The sequence below is a fragment of the Frankliniella occidentalis genome, unplaced genomic scaffold (genome assembly GCF_000697945.3).
Source record: "Frankliniella occidentalis isolate FOCC.00 unplaced genomic scaffold, Focc_3.1 Scaffold107, whole genome shotgun sequence".
NCBI lineage: Eukaryota > Metazoa > Arthropoda > Insecta > Thysanoptera > Thripidae > Frankliniella > Frankliniella occidentalis.
In genome coordinates this window covers 1,116,577-1,131,756 of record NW_026267236.1, presented here as the reverse complement: position 1 = coordinate 1,131,756, position 15,180 = coordinate 1,116,577, and the positions used below count along the sequence as shown (strand labels likewise).

The following is a 15,180-nucleotide window of genomic DNA, read 5'->3' as shown; positions in this document are numbered from 1 at the left end:
ATAAATATTGTTGTATGTCTCGAGATTGGTGGATTTTGTTCGACGGTTTGGCTGAGGCCAGAGGAGGCGCCCAGTAGATAGGCCACGCCGCATTACGCTGAATCAATGCGCCGAAAAAGTGTTACTCTTCTATACTAAGTATTACACTTTTAAGTGTTACTCTAACTTCTAACACTTATACGTGTGACAACGCTCATGAAGTTGAAATTGCATGTATCAGCATGTGCCAAATTAAAGGATGAAGTAAATAATATGAGTCAAACATTATGATACTTGTTTATTGAGGCTCAAAAGTATACAGAAAGTGGTGAGCTATAAAACTATATTAAGTACTGATTTTGATATGGTACAAGAAAAAGAGATGAGAAATAATAAAAATTGTCCAGCTTGCTAACACGTGTCTCTTCAAGTAACACGAAGGATTTATAAAATAAATCGGTATAGTTAGTAACACTAAAGTTTATGAAGTTGATGAAGATATCTTTCGAAAAGTAAGTTCCGATCTGCATACTGAATTATTAAAGGTTTCTTTTTTTTCTTTTGTTTTTTTTTTGGTTTTCAAACTTATGTATATAGTACGAGAGCACACTGCTGAAGAGACTAGAACAATATATTTTGTGTATAGCTGAAATGAAATATGCAAATTCCTTCACTGCAATTGTTCCACTGATTTAAAAAGCAATGACAAGCAAAACTTCAAATGATAGATTCTTCAGCATTCATGAGCAAATAATCTTTAGTTTTAAGTCCACATAAGTTTCAAGAGGAAGCCCACTTTTGCACACATCATAGCAAGTATCATTTGCATTTTAGAGAAAGGTTGTTTCTTGAAAATCTAAATGATAAAGTTAAGGTAGAATACATCACTGTAAAGAAGTAGAAGAAGATAAGATCAAACTCTTCAGCGGAAAAGGGGCAAGGGAATGAAGGTATATCATTTAAAGAATTTGGATGAAGGAGAGTGGTTAATTTGGGAAAACATAAAAGTGAAGATATGATTTACTTTCTAAGTGTAATTTAAGAGAGATTATGGGGATTCACAAGGTGTTTATATGATGCTTTACACAAAACTCATCAAAGTTCCAATATCACATGGAAAGAAATCATCAAATTAAAGAATGTTATTAATTTGAGGTGTTCCTAAGCATAGGTCATGTTTATATAAAAGTCTCTCAATAAACAATCAACAGCCACAAAACTTAACAACGTGGTTATTGCACTTGCTGTGGTAAAGTTGAAGCCAACAGCAATGTTGTGCTTGGGATAGCATCACATCATCTTTACTATAATTAGTTAAATAACTAGGTTCTCCTGGGCCCATGCACATATCTGTGTAGCCATCTAACATTGTCATAAACAAGACCTACAACAGATTTATTCCTTTTAAGTCTCGCAAAAGTGGATAATTATATGGACAAATAATTCAGCAATCATACCTACTTTTTACTTTTTCTTGGTCTTCACCTTCCCTATCCCCTTTCTCTGTAGGTAATGCTTTAAAAAAAACAAAAGGAAAACATAACTTAAAGAAAACAAAGGACTTTGAAGACATATTTACTAATGAAAGAAGCACTGGCATAAAGGGACACAACATAAGATGCAAGCCAAGATGTTTCAATTAGAATCAGTTCTAGCACCTTGATTATCTTTGCTCTACTAATTGTGAATGTTAGTACGAGCACAACCAATTATATTATGTATGTTACAATACTGAACGGAATTGATCACCTCTTACGCTCACAGGTATAATTTGGCACAAGGTGTGCACTTCAGTGAACTCATACTTCTATCGACTTTTATGCAACTACAAGAATTCATATTGGATGCCAAACTTATCACATACCGTACTAAATAATCTCCCGTCCTCTTCAAATAGATTATATTATAAAGAATTTAATACTCTGCTGTGTAATTAAGTGCAGTAAAATGGGTAAGTCACTTTTTTAGCAGATAACAAATGTTTTGTGGTTTGCACTTCACACTTTGTAATATAACTCTATCCATGCATAATAGTTAAGTTTATTAATCTCAAAGGCTACCCAACATACAAAACACAGGAGTTTGTTATTTTGAATTAGGTGAAGGGAACATAAGTACTAGGAAATATCACGGGGAGTATCTTGTCAATACATTTCACTTTTGAATGCGTTGTTCAAACTAGTTAAAACTGTGAACTTTGAACAGGACATTCATGGGAGTTAATTTCATTATAACGATAGATAGATGGAAAAATTTGTATGAATAAATCCTCTATTGGAAAAGGAATATAAGCAAAAATAATCCAGGCCTCCCCGTCCTCCCTCCTAAATAATACTTCTTAAAACAACTCTTAAAGCTTTCAACAACTTCAACTCACATTAATGAAAAAAATTGCTTTTGTTGAGGCGCAATCATAGGCAGCCAACTGTAACTGTCCCTTTAAACAGGGAAATTTCTCAAAATTACTACCACTACCTGCTGCAATACTTTGTGAAAATATTCCTTATTATGTTCAAAGACAAATTTAATTTTTCACTGTGATATACATGCAATTTTGAGAGATATGAAGAGTTCACAGTCAAACATTCAATATAGAGTGCTGGTGGCCAATGAAATGCAATTACCACAGATAAGAAATAAGTAACAACTAAAAGTTGAAAGAGTAGAGTGGATTGCCCAATAACCACCAAAAGAAAAAGTCTTAAAGATATAGAACAGAAAAAAAAGCAACCGATTGACCCAAAACACATGAAAGAGATGAAGAGGAAAGAGATTGAATGTCAGCCACCAAATCCACTTTTTGATTTTAATTCATATTGAAACAATTGAAACCTATCACAGCTTGCTAAAGAATGGATAACATGCTTATTTTAATTATGTATTATCTCTTCCCATGTTAAAAGTAGACAATAACAAGATAAAACACATTATTATAAAATATTTTTTTAAACTTCAATAAATTACGGCAATACCTGACAATACAATTAGAACAAAATCGAAATGAATAAAAAATAGCCGGGCAACTAGAATATGATAGGGAAATGTGGACAACTGCTGATTGTATACAGAAGGAGTAAAGCAAAACTTTCGTTAAGTGGTACATGAAATACCTCGCAATGATTAGGAAATGTGATAATTAGTAGAGGAGTGAAAACATTTACTCCATGTACAAATTGACTTTTAACCTGCAATCATTTTAAGTTTCTCCTCCTGGATAGCCAATGTCCAAATTGAAAACAGCAACATAACAATAATACACCAAAACATGATAACAAAAAAGATAAAAAATAAAGAGTTCTGATAGTTGAGACAATATAGGGAAATGTTTGCTTGACAGGCACACAGGGGAGCACACCTCAACACAATCGATTGCTCAGAACGAACTGCTTCTTCAAAGGCACTTTGCTTTGGTCAACTTTGATAGCTACATTGACAGATGTATTGAATGCAACTGATACCCATATAAGATGGAAACAATTCTTTTATACCAGAGAAGATACATAATTAAAGCACAGTCATGGAAACACAAGCTTACCTAAATGTTTTCTTTCAGATTTAAAATTATATTTGTAAGTGGTTTGACAAAGTAGGTGGCAATAGTTAATTGGCTTAGAGCTGTGCCATGCCAAAGCCTTTTCTTTAGAATATATTTGGGGCCTTTCAATAGTCGTTAATAAATTTTTTGACCATTTTGAACCAATGGAAGAAAACAACAATGGCATCTCTACCGAGGTACTTTTCCCTACTGCCAAAGTCAATGACAAAAGGTCAAAAATGTGACACCTTTAAAAAACATATCATACAGAAAACATCATTTTTCAAGTGGAATGCACAAAACTTTGATGGGTAGAACTAATTTTTAATATTTTCAATGGGTTGAAAATAGTAGCTCATCAAAATTGCAAACAAAGCCTAAATTAAGTAAAGGTTAAAAAAAAGAAAAAAAAAAGTGCCTGTTGTTTCTACATGTTACAGGTAAAGTACGGGTGTGAGGTAATCCTAAGATTCCCTGAGGATAGCCAGGATTACCTGGGCGCAAGGGGATGTTAGTTTTAAGATAAAAACCTTGACCTTCACTTGACAATATTAGTATGAGTTCAACATTCCCTAACGGCAGTCAGAGAATGTGCTATCTGAGGAGACTCAATACATGAATAACAAAACAGGATTAAAAAAAATAAAAAAATAACATACTTTGCGGCACAAGATGCAACCTGCCTTGTGCCTGAACATGGGATGACTTTCCCGTTTAATAAAATCTATAATAGCTGATTGCATAGACTCTCCCTAGAGAATCTTCAGATTACCAGACACCTTTACTTTCACTGCTATTCAAACACTATGATATCATGATACATTCAATAAAAAATGAATTGTTTGACATTGTGTGACATTCTAATGTCATGTCACATTCGTTAGAACATGAATTAGCTTTCCTGTGCTCTTCCCTCACGGGCTATGTGCATGACATGCATAGCTATATGTGACACAGTATTCTGACCGTTGTGAGATGACTCTCAGTTGTTTAAATGTAATGTCACAGTGTTTGAATGACAGTGTTACCAGTAACACATATCTAACCCATGTGTATATGGTATACATGCAGGAGAGGAAAAAAAGTTTCATTATACAAAAATTAAGGAAGATGTCACCTTTGCCACACCCGAACTCCAGCAGAAAATGATCCTAAGGACCAAGAGGGTTTTGTCATGGTGGGACAAAATTTGTACTCATACAAAATTTATATTGCTTTAATATCAGTACCAAAACTCACTAAGAGTGAAAAAAACCACTGATGGATTGGGATGCGAGACAGATTTTTGCAATGCGACTCTAATGTCACTTCCCCAGGACAACCCATCAGTAGAGCAACAAAGACATTCAAAATATGAAGTTATTTTGCTAAACTTACATTGCCTATCATATCAATTTGAGATCACATTCTCAAATCATTCACTCAAAGTCTTTGTCAAAAAGTGACAAGTACCACGAGTATAAAATGAGAAGGTGTGAAGAAGTTATTTTTGCCAATATGCTTAAGCACCATTCTCCTTGATAATGAGTAATAATACAAATAAATTTATAAAGTTTAAAAGTACTAATGCCTCCAGCATTTACTTTAGGTACACAGCTCCAATACCTTACCCATAATATGAAATAAAATCTAAAATAGCTGATGGCAGCCTGTATCATACAGCTTTCTTGAGTACACTCATTGCATTAATTATAGATTGTTTTCCAGAGCAGAGACTAACAAAATATAATAGGCTAATTGGTTAAAGCTAAATCAATTTTGAAAATTCTATGAAAAGATCAGATAATTTGCTGCCCAGTACTGTGGGAAGAATTTACTTGAGTAAATCATGAGCCCGCTGGTTAGCAACTGCTATCCTTGTCTCATTAGACTCCCCCTGGAAAAAGAAAATAAAACAGTTATTTCTAAACTTATTACAGATACCAGACATCAAGGAACATGATGACCAACTTACTTTGCGGTTGATGCGGTCAATCTGCCTGTTCTGATTTTCAAGCTCTGATCCCATGTCAAGAGCCATATTACGAAGGTTTCCAATCATGGTGTTCACCTGTCCCATGTTTTCCTCCATCTCATCTTCTCTGGCATCATTTGGGGCGATCCTGTGTGGAGGAAGATATATTTTTATAACAATTAAAGTCAATAGTGCTTCTTTTAGTAGAATGTAGAAGTGCCATATACTTACTTAGCGATGTATCCTGCTTGAGGACCAATTCCGTTGCGGTCATCCATGACTCGCTGTGGCTGATTGTTCACAACTTTGCCATCATCATTTCCTTTCCAGGTTCCTTCATCTTCTTTAAAAGATGCAGACCTATTTTTTAAAAATACAAATGTGAATCAATTGGATTACTTTATTATTCAACTATATAAACATCTAGATTATCTTCCTTTATAGTATAGCACTTACTTATTACAAGGTAGTACACATAAACCACAACACTTCTCCATTCCAGTCAAATTTTTTTCAGCTTCCTTCATGTCTGCATTGATCTGATCCATTCCTTCCTCAATACGGTCCAGTTGTTCTGTTGAAAAGTAAAAGTTCATGAAGTTTTGTCAAGACAGAACTAAAAGTTTAAGGGGGATATGTACAAAATTAGCTGCCAAGTGGGTGGGCAGTTTGTTTCTTGAACTCTAAAACTTTTAATGTCCAAAAATGACTTGACTGCATCTACCTTAGAAAAATATATTGCTGTACACATTTAAAAGCTTATGACAAACATGCTTCCTGAAGATTTTCTCATGCGTCTAATTTTTGATGTATGTTCACTGTCATTGAAAGATTATCATTCTGGTGTTAGCAAATGCATGCATAGAGTTAGTCAGTGAGATGGATCAAACTCTATACAACAAAACAATTTTTAGGAACTTTACAAACTATAACATCTTTTCATTTCCTTCCCAAACTTTTAATGAAATCCATCTCACTTTTATGTCATTTCTCAAAATCAATTTAGATAAGTTAATATTTTAGAAGCTATTACAAAGCATCCCACCACAGTTACAAATTTTGTACTCTATCGAGTTTTGATTCTTTCCATTTTGAGGAAATCATTAATAGAATGTTAGAGTCACAAAGAGTACATTATGGCTAGACAGGAAAATGCAGCTTTTTGCCAATAGAAATGTAAAAACACAAATCAACACACTGACAAGAAGCATGCAACAGCTGTTGTGTGGTATGGTAAGTCTTCTGTGTAATCCTTTATTCTTCTTTAGTGTCTCCTACATCTTCTTGAATGTCTTCTGAATGCATTTGTAGGACATTATCTTCTCATTCCTTCCTCCTACATTTGTAAATCCTATGTACATTTTGTAAACTGAACTATTTAAATCTCTAAGATTTATGTTGTAGGCATGATTTTCAAAGTTGTTTGGTGCATGGCGTGGTGAGTTATCAACCAATTGGAGATGACTTTGGTTGACACTGAAATTTTGCAAATTGTGGAATGAACGTTCAGCTCTTCTTTGGAGTATTTATAGAGTAGTAATTGTTGCTCCTGTAGAGATGGTTACCGACCCTTTATTCTAAAATAACAGGAAAATTGAAAAAAAAATATATAAAAAGGGGAGGGCAAAGTGACATGATGGAACCAGATTGGCATGTACTATGTTGAAACGAATAGGATTTGGACATATTCTATGAGGCACACTCAAAAAGATTGTTTTCATTGTGGTCATAACCAGTGTACTCTGTTCTGGTGGTGTGAAATTACAGCAAAATGACATTATTTGGTACCAAACCCAGTTAATTTCAGTGGTATTTACATAATTGGGAAGAATGAAGTCAGAAGAAATAAGTACAAATTTGTGAGATACATCAATTTTTCCTTTCCAAAAAAACTTATCAGAAAGAGCACTTTTACACATTATTGAAACATAACAGTAGAAGTGAAATTAACTTTGCCGTGAATGTTTTATTTTTTGAGTCTATACTACCACTGACTGCTGGATTTGATACATGTGATAGGAAGAAGTGAAATACAAATAAATGTATGTCATGAGTATGTATGAGACTCTGCTGAATTCCACATCATGTTTACGTACAAATAAAAGCAGTGCAAGAGAGGAAAGATAGATGTAAGCCAATCTACTGTATAATCAGAAAGGGAGCGCATGGGAAGAATATTGAAGAAAGATCAAGAACGAATAGACATTGAAAAGATGGACAACATTAAAGGCAATAGAGACAAGACAGCAATAGAGACAAGACAGCAGGTGGGGAGGAATATGACTAACAAATCTTACCCCCTTGCTCATCCAACATCACTAGGGACCTCATTCCCACTTCATGGCTCTACAAAACAGTAACACACAAGTCAATTTTTTTTAGAAATTTAGTTCATTCTAGCACTTTAGTTATTAGATACAAAAACCCCAGTATCTATACACATGGGAAAGAAAAAGGTCTTTTGAATTAAACACCAGAGTTTTTACCAGTCAGTCTAGCAATCTACATAAACAATATCCTGGAGAACCATGTGTGCTTGTTATGATTTTATGATTTTATTAATTTACACAATTAAAAGAAATTTATAAAATGCTGCACAAGGAGACAATGTTGATTTAGGACACTCAAAAATACTAGAAACACTTCTCAGGTGAAAACACTTGTGAATCCTTTGTACATTATTACAAAAAGGTAACATGAAAAACCTTTAATAATAAAAGCTAAGAAGGAAACACTGAAAAGTAGTAACAAACAGGCGAGGCAAGACTGGTCATGCAGTTGTGAAACCACCTTCCCACATGAGCCATACCAATACATCCGCAGCACAGACACGTTAGTAAAAAGCTTTCCTGCATCCAAATTTTCCCTAATCCATACAATAGAAGACATGAAGGAAGTCAGTAATCAAAATAACATGAAATTGTTTTAGTAGAAGCACAATACACGAGTAATGATATTGAAGGCCTGTGAAGCTACACATCATTCAACTTTCTTGAAACTGGTGCAGAAGAGTTTTGTGAAAAAGGTGATTAGTTTTTGGCTGCCTTCAATGATTATTACTTGCACCATGTGCAATAACGTAATAATTCTTGATCCACAATTTCAGTACAGTTTGTAATTTTGACATTTTAGGATTCTAGAATGTAGGGTAGCCTGTACATTCTGCATCAAGAATTATGTCATGCAGCCCACAAAGCCACTAACACCATTCATTTTAACCAAATCAAACAAATTTTCTTACCGCCCTGGTGATTCAACATCTGCAAAGTAGCTCCTCCCGCTTCTTCGGTCTAAAAGTTCAAACAAAACCAAAAACGAAAAAAAAGAAAAATGTGCAAAATAAAAACAACAATTGAAACAGAAAAAAGTAGGCATGATGCAGAAGATTGCTAGAATACGTCTAAACTTTGTGTCTACTTATTCCTACAATATGTATCAATGCCAATAATATATAATAAATAAAAATAAAAACTTAAGGAAAGTTTTACACAAACAGGAGAAAAATCTTTGAACAGAGCGCACACATGAACACGTTGAGTGCGGCGTGACCCACACCGTGGGTCCCAATAACATAGGATTGCCTACCCCCACCGCACTCAACGTGTTAAGGCTTTTTTTTTTAGAGAGACAGTAGTGGTGCACCATGTTTATTTTTCTTCTTTGAGGAAGCTGATTATAATAGTTACTGTACTAGAATAACACAGTGGTAACTCTCTTCCTCCAAGAAAATATGTAGACAGAAATTTTTTTTTAAATAAAAAGACTTTTAAGAACCCTAATAACCCCTACAAGGGGGAAAAAACACAGATAATAAACACAATGGATAGAAAAAGCAGAAACAAATGAAAATGGATTAAAACCAAGGGATTGGTTACCCCAAGGGCCTACAACAGTTTGTGTTTTTCTGGACAACACTCAAACACAATAAAACTCACAAAAGAAAAAATTTGAAAACAAAAGGAATTTAAAAAGAGCCTCTTCCAACAATGACTCTAATGACCAACTTTGAAAAAGCACTCTCATATTCACATACAATTACCCACAAAACAAATAATTTTGGATTGGCTACAACTGCAAAATTATTCCATGCCACTGTGTTGTCTGGCAAAATTAAATGGGCCCTTGGTTACTCTCCATTCCCTTGGCAGTAGATCAGCAGGAGAAAATAATATGTACAGCTAGGACTCATGCAGGCCCAATTGTAAACACATTGTAAGCAGAAATAAACTGTTCACAATGTGAGCAGATGTGATATTGTTGTTTCCTTGAAATTATTTTGATGTGCAAAAATAGAAAAATTACTGAAAAAACTTGAAAAGAATAGTAGGATCTGTACTGTCTGATAATTTTGTAGGCTGCATGTTTTCTTTCTGCAGCACAGCAGTGTAGACTGTCACAGGTCTGCCATTTAAAATGTGAGGTACGGTTTTAAATAGTTGTCTCCATTTTTCCTTTTCTTTTTTTTTTGAACGAGGTAAATCCAAAAGCAGTGGCATGGATAAACACGCTCAATCCTTACAATCCAGGTGTAGTCAAATAGAAACAAAATAGAAAACAAACCCATAACAAAGAAGCAAAAGAACAATCTGTATGGCAAAGAGTGGACAAAAATAATCTTATATTATGTACACAATAATTTGAGGAAAGCACAAAAAGATAAAGATGAAAGCTATTGACAGTTGAAAAGGCTGAGTGTCATAGTGTAGACTGTCCATATTGAGGGTGTTGCTGAAGTATTCAGTCCTTGACAGTGTCCTGCCAGCATCAGCATAAGTGTAAGGGCTCCCACAGAAATAGATGGAAAGCTTTCTCATTAGGATTCCAAATCATAACTAGGACAAGAGGAAACGAAATGTGGAAATGGCAATTGGAAGTTGAAACATAATCCCTTAGCATACAAACAAATATGGCTAGATATAGAAAAAACAAAGAAAGAGATGGATATATACTATATATACTGATAAAAATACTATATCATTGTACTATTAATTTTCTCTTGTATGCAAATGGCCAAATACAATGGTACACATTACGCTTGATTTTTACATATTGCTCTTTTGTAACAATTTTGGAAAATTTGACCTAACGGTGTGTTGCTTACATATAAGAAAACATATTTTAGCACAATTCTTAAATCAAGTAAACAAATAAAGCAGTACTATGACTTTCAAATTAAATGTCCAATCACTTATAGATAAGGGGGTGACTGTGGTGGCATGCTGGTGAAGTAAATGTTTTAGGATAGTAAATTAAATATTCAAGAATGTTATACACCTCTGGCAATTTCACCAAATTAACATGAATAAGGTATGATGCAAATGTGCTTTCATTTTATGTTTATAAAGGGAGGTGCAAGGGAATGTGAGACACTTTTTAAAGCTTTGAAGTGCAAGTTCAAGGTGCTTTTCCTGTACTTTAATTTATGCAAACAAATCAGGCTCTGGCCTGCACAGCACTTAAATTGAAAGAGGGACAAAAAACCACCAATGAGATTTTTAAAAGACAATAAATGGGGCAATGTAGTTGTTGAGAGCAGGCCGTAGTATTTTATTAAAGAGAAATGATTTGTGGTTTTATTACAATAAATGATGATTTTAAAAAACAACAAAAAAACATGGTGGTTTTGAAAAGAAATGGGTTTCTGGCAACTGAGAATAAAAGGGAGGCTGATCACTCACCTCCCTGATCATCCAGAGCAACCAATGTGCGGATGCCTGCTTCCTTGCTCTGGGCAGCACCAAAAGACACACATACATGTTAGAAGCCAGAATAGAAACACATGGTTGGAAGAAGATAGAGAGTGGAAGTTCTGCAGATCCATAGCATGTTTATAGATGTAGTGATGTTGGCAATAATTCTGGTGATAGAAGATGAACAAGTAATATTAGTAGAGTTAGTGATGCATTAGTGATGAGTGACCTGGACGGTGAAAATGTTACGTGAGATGTCTGAGTGAGCAGAGTACTGATCACCACTAGGAAGAGGTAAAAAATAGTTTTTAAAAAATACAAAAAAAAATGGTTAAGTTTTTAAAAATTAATTTAGTGAAAATGTATGCTAGGACTGTTGTACCAAATCAAAACAAAACACAAAAAAAGTCTACGAGTGGAGTTAATAGAATAGAAAGGCGCATAATACTCATGTTGTTAAAGTAAAATAAAATATGCTGAGTAATTTGGTTGAGGTGATGAGTACAATGCAGTTATGTGGAGCACTCAGTACATGCAGGTCCTGACAACACTCCATGTGACAAATTTGACTTGTTTTTAAGTATTGACACGGATAAAAAAGAAGTGTCTTATTATGACACAAAGCATATGATAAAAATTGTTCCACATTAAGTGTTGACATAACACCAAGCAACTACTGAACCTAAAATATTTCAGTAGTGACTCAGGACCAAAGCCAAGAAAACACTGACACACAGAAGGCACATTAGCAGCACATCAAAGCCAGATAACAAACACTTACAGAGTAAGTTTTATAAGAGGCTACATATTAAGTTTTGCACAAAAACTTGATTTACAAGTATGCAAGAAATAATAATTTCTCAAGGTAGAAGCAGAAATGAAATGCGCTAGAGCTGAGAGCACATCTTAAACTGAATAAAAGAGCTTCATAAAAAATAAATAAATTGTAAGGCTCTATAGAGAGGCTTCTCTCAACAGTCCAGGGTTTAAGCAGCTGATAAGAATATGGTCAAAAGCTAGTATGCAGGGTGAGAGAACATAAGACTATGGCAAATACATCATGGTTTAAACAAATCATATGTAATAATGATGAATTGCCTTCAGCACAATTCAGTAGACAGCAAATAACTCAGCAATGTGATCAAATTTCTTAAGACAAGTAAGAAAATTTAAGACAATAAAACAGTGTGAAACATTTGCCATTGTTTTAATGAGTTCACACTGGTCCACATTCTCTACATCTTTAAATTCTTTGAGAGCTTGACTAAAAATAGGCATTAGGAAAGCTCTGAAAAATGTGACAGTTTCTTAATGAGGAAAATTAAAATGAACCTTACCTTTGGAAAGAGTGAAAGTTAAGATTGCCACATGGACTTATAAGTATAGCATCAAAGTAAATTTAAAATAGAAACATTGGTTGCATGCCAAAACAAAGTGAAGATTTGGAAACTGCAAGACAACATACATAGAAGCTATCAAAATGTAACACTCTGGAAAATTCACTGGAGAGAAAATGCATTATCAGAAGTTCAGAAGTTTCACCAGCCAGGCGTCAGCTCTAGAAAAAATGTGTCACAGCTTAGCAGTTCCTAAAAAGGGAGTTTTAAATACAAATTGGAACATTTTGAAATGCAAAAGACTGGTCACCTCTGAATGAGAATATAAGCAGTTGCTGGCACTAAACATGTTAAAAGTTGCATCATCTTTTTGTTGTTTTTTTAAATCAAGAATAATTTTAAAGTGTTTAAATACAATTAATATTAATGGCAACTTGTTTGCATCTTTTTGTTAATGTTAAAGGTGCATGTTTAGAGCATGTGTATCATTTTTAAAATGAAAACGAAGTCCCATGGGAAGGCCATTGCAGAAGAGCCCTAAAGAAAACAGTAACGCACTTAAGTCAACAGGTCAACAGTACTGTACTGAAAGAAGCCCAAACCTGTAACAGTCTTAAACTAAGAAATGCTGCATATACCAGGTGGCTGACTCACGCCACGCACTTTCGTAGTTATATTTCACCGCATGCCACGAATGCGAGCGGGTTTGCCTATCCTCGCTGCCCACGGCTCCTTAAGGCCCCGTGTGAGTAGGCAACCCACCATTCCGCGTGCGAGCGGTACAGTATAACTTCGAAAGTGCGCGGCGTGAGTCAGCCACCTAGTATGATTTCATTTCAATAACAGTACACTGGACACTATTATAGTTGGCTGGGGCTGTAAGAGTACTGCTGAAGTTGAACACAAATATTTGGAGGAATTTCCAGTAAGAATTCAGAGAAGACGCAAGTGCGAGCGGGTTTGCCTACCTAAGGGGCCATGGCACCTTACGGGCAGAGTGAATAGGCAAACACGCCCGCACCGGCGTCTTCTCTGAATCACCTGGTACACAATAACTATAGCTGAAATTTGGATTCAAGAATTAAAGTCACAATCATAAAAATGCTTCTATAAACAAGACAAGGTCATGTAAACCAGCAAAAATTATTAATTATTTCCAAACACTTTTCATAAATCTTTCTGACTGATTCCAGTTCCAATAATGGGCGTTCAAAGATTATATGTATATATTCAAAAAGACTAAAATATTATTTAGCCCATAATGTAACCTTGCAAACAGGATAAAACAAAAAGAAACACACAAAAAATCTCAGGAACTTACCTCCTCACAAAGCATCAACATGCGACGAGTGCTCTCCAGCGACTGTAACAAATACAAACGAATTTCATTAGAAAAATTTAATCAAAATCAGAGACATGAAAAAAAACAACAACCACCAAACATACATATTTTTGATTTTAAAGCTGCTTGTTTGCACTGATAAATAAAGTGTTCAACTGAAAAGCACCTGCAGGTCCAACACCGTGTTGCAACTGACAAGTGTTGAACTGGAAATTTGTAATGTTTGCAAGTGTTGGACGGAAAAATTGAACACTTTAATGTGCTCAACTCGGGTGTGAAGCAAAGCTATTTGCGCACTTTAAAGTGTTGAAAGATCGCCCAACACTTGCAAACATACAAATTTCCAGTTCAACACTTGCCAGAATGGAATACGGTGTTGCACATCTGCAGGTGCTTGCCGCAGTTGAACACTTTATTTATCGGTGTGGTTGAAAACACGTACCCCCAATTAAGAGTGAAAGTTGCCTTTAGACACTATAGTGTACCGGGTGTTGCATAAAAGACACAGGTGCGGGCGGGTTTGCCTACCCAAGGGGCTATGGCGCCTTACGGGCAGATCGGGTAGGCAAACCCGTCCGCACCTGTGGCTTTTATGCAACACTCGGTACTTGTTCGAAAAGCGTGTTTGTCATAAATGCGTTACAGCGTCGTAATAAGAATTCTTAAAATAATTGTCAGAGAATAAAGTTACAGTGAACGATCAGCAGTACAGAACGGCAGCACTGGTCAAAGGCATTGTCTTTATAGATCCACGAAGTCTAATGACCAGTAATAATACACTGATACACCAAGTATCCATTTGCAAGATAAATACTTGCAGTTGCCCACTGACTTCAACTCCTTAGTTGACCCCTGGTTAAAACAGGGGAGTTTCACACCTAAACTAGGGAGTTGTGGGAGTTGCATACTTATAAGTGTTAGAGTGTGTAACAATTGTTTTGCCAGTTTCTTTGGATGCGATCCAGTGTTGCGAGATTGCATTGCTCGATAGGGCCGCAGGGGCCGGCCCGGCACCTTACGAGTCGCGGGGAGAAGGCTAAACCCGCAAACACTGGAGCGCATGTAAAAGGAACACCCGGTACAAAGATTATGTACATTTTCTTTACTTCGGTACAGAATTTTTCCCAGTGATCAGATTATCTGACCTCACAAAGTCATGCCCTCGTGATGGGGCTTAATGAGATTAACGCATTTGTGAGAAAAACGTTTTCCTCGGTGCGTAAGTTCGACTTCTCACTCGACCGACCGGTATTACACTCACCTCATCTGTGACCTGCCCCGCCTTGAGCTGCAGCTCCTGCAGCTCTGTGCGGGGCGGCCCCTCGGGGGCGGCGGCGGGGGCG

At 35.6% G+C, this 15,180-nt stretch overlaps 1 protein-coding gene across 6 annotated transcripts in view; it reads right to left on the bottom strand.

Moving 5' to 3' along the window:
- Window positions 1–264: 264 nt before the first annotated feature.
- LOC113203221 (synaptosomal-associated protein 25) overlaps window positions 265–15,180 on the bottom strand; it is a 26,411-nt gene continuing 11,495 nt past the window's right edge. For 3 of the 6 annotated variants that reach the window (XM_026417800.2, XM_052270020.1, XM_052270019.1), the window contains exons 3-9: window positions 15,099–15,180; window positions 13,817–13,858; window positions 8,710–8,758; window positions 5,925–6,042; window positions 5,700–5,828; window positions 5,469–5,616; window positions 265–5,390 (exon numbers count right to left, since the gene is read on the bottom strand). In XM_026417800.2, coding sequence (XP_026273585.1) covers window positions 5,328–5,390; window positions 5,469–5,616; window positions 5,700–5,828; window positions 5,925–6,042; window positions 8,710–8,758; window positions 13,817–13,858; window positions 15,099–15,180 — 631 coding nt within the window. In that variant the 3' untranslated portion in view covers window positions 265–5,327. Of the gene's footprint in view, window positions 5,391–5,468; window positions 5,617–5,699; window positions 5,829–5,924; window positions 6,043–7,765; window positions 7,815–8,709; window positions 8,759–11,146; window positions 11,196–13,816; window positions 13,859–15,098 lie in introns of all 6 variants that reach the window. The other 3 variants (XM_052270021.1, XM_026417799.2, XM_026417801.2) reach the window with 3 other exon arrangements.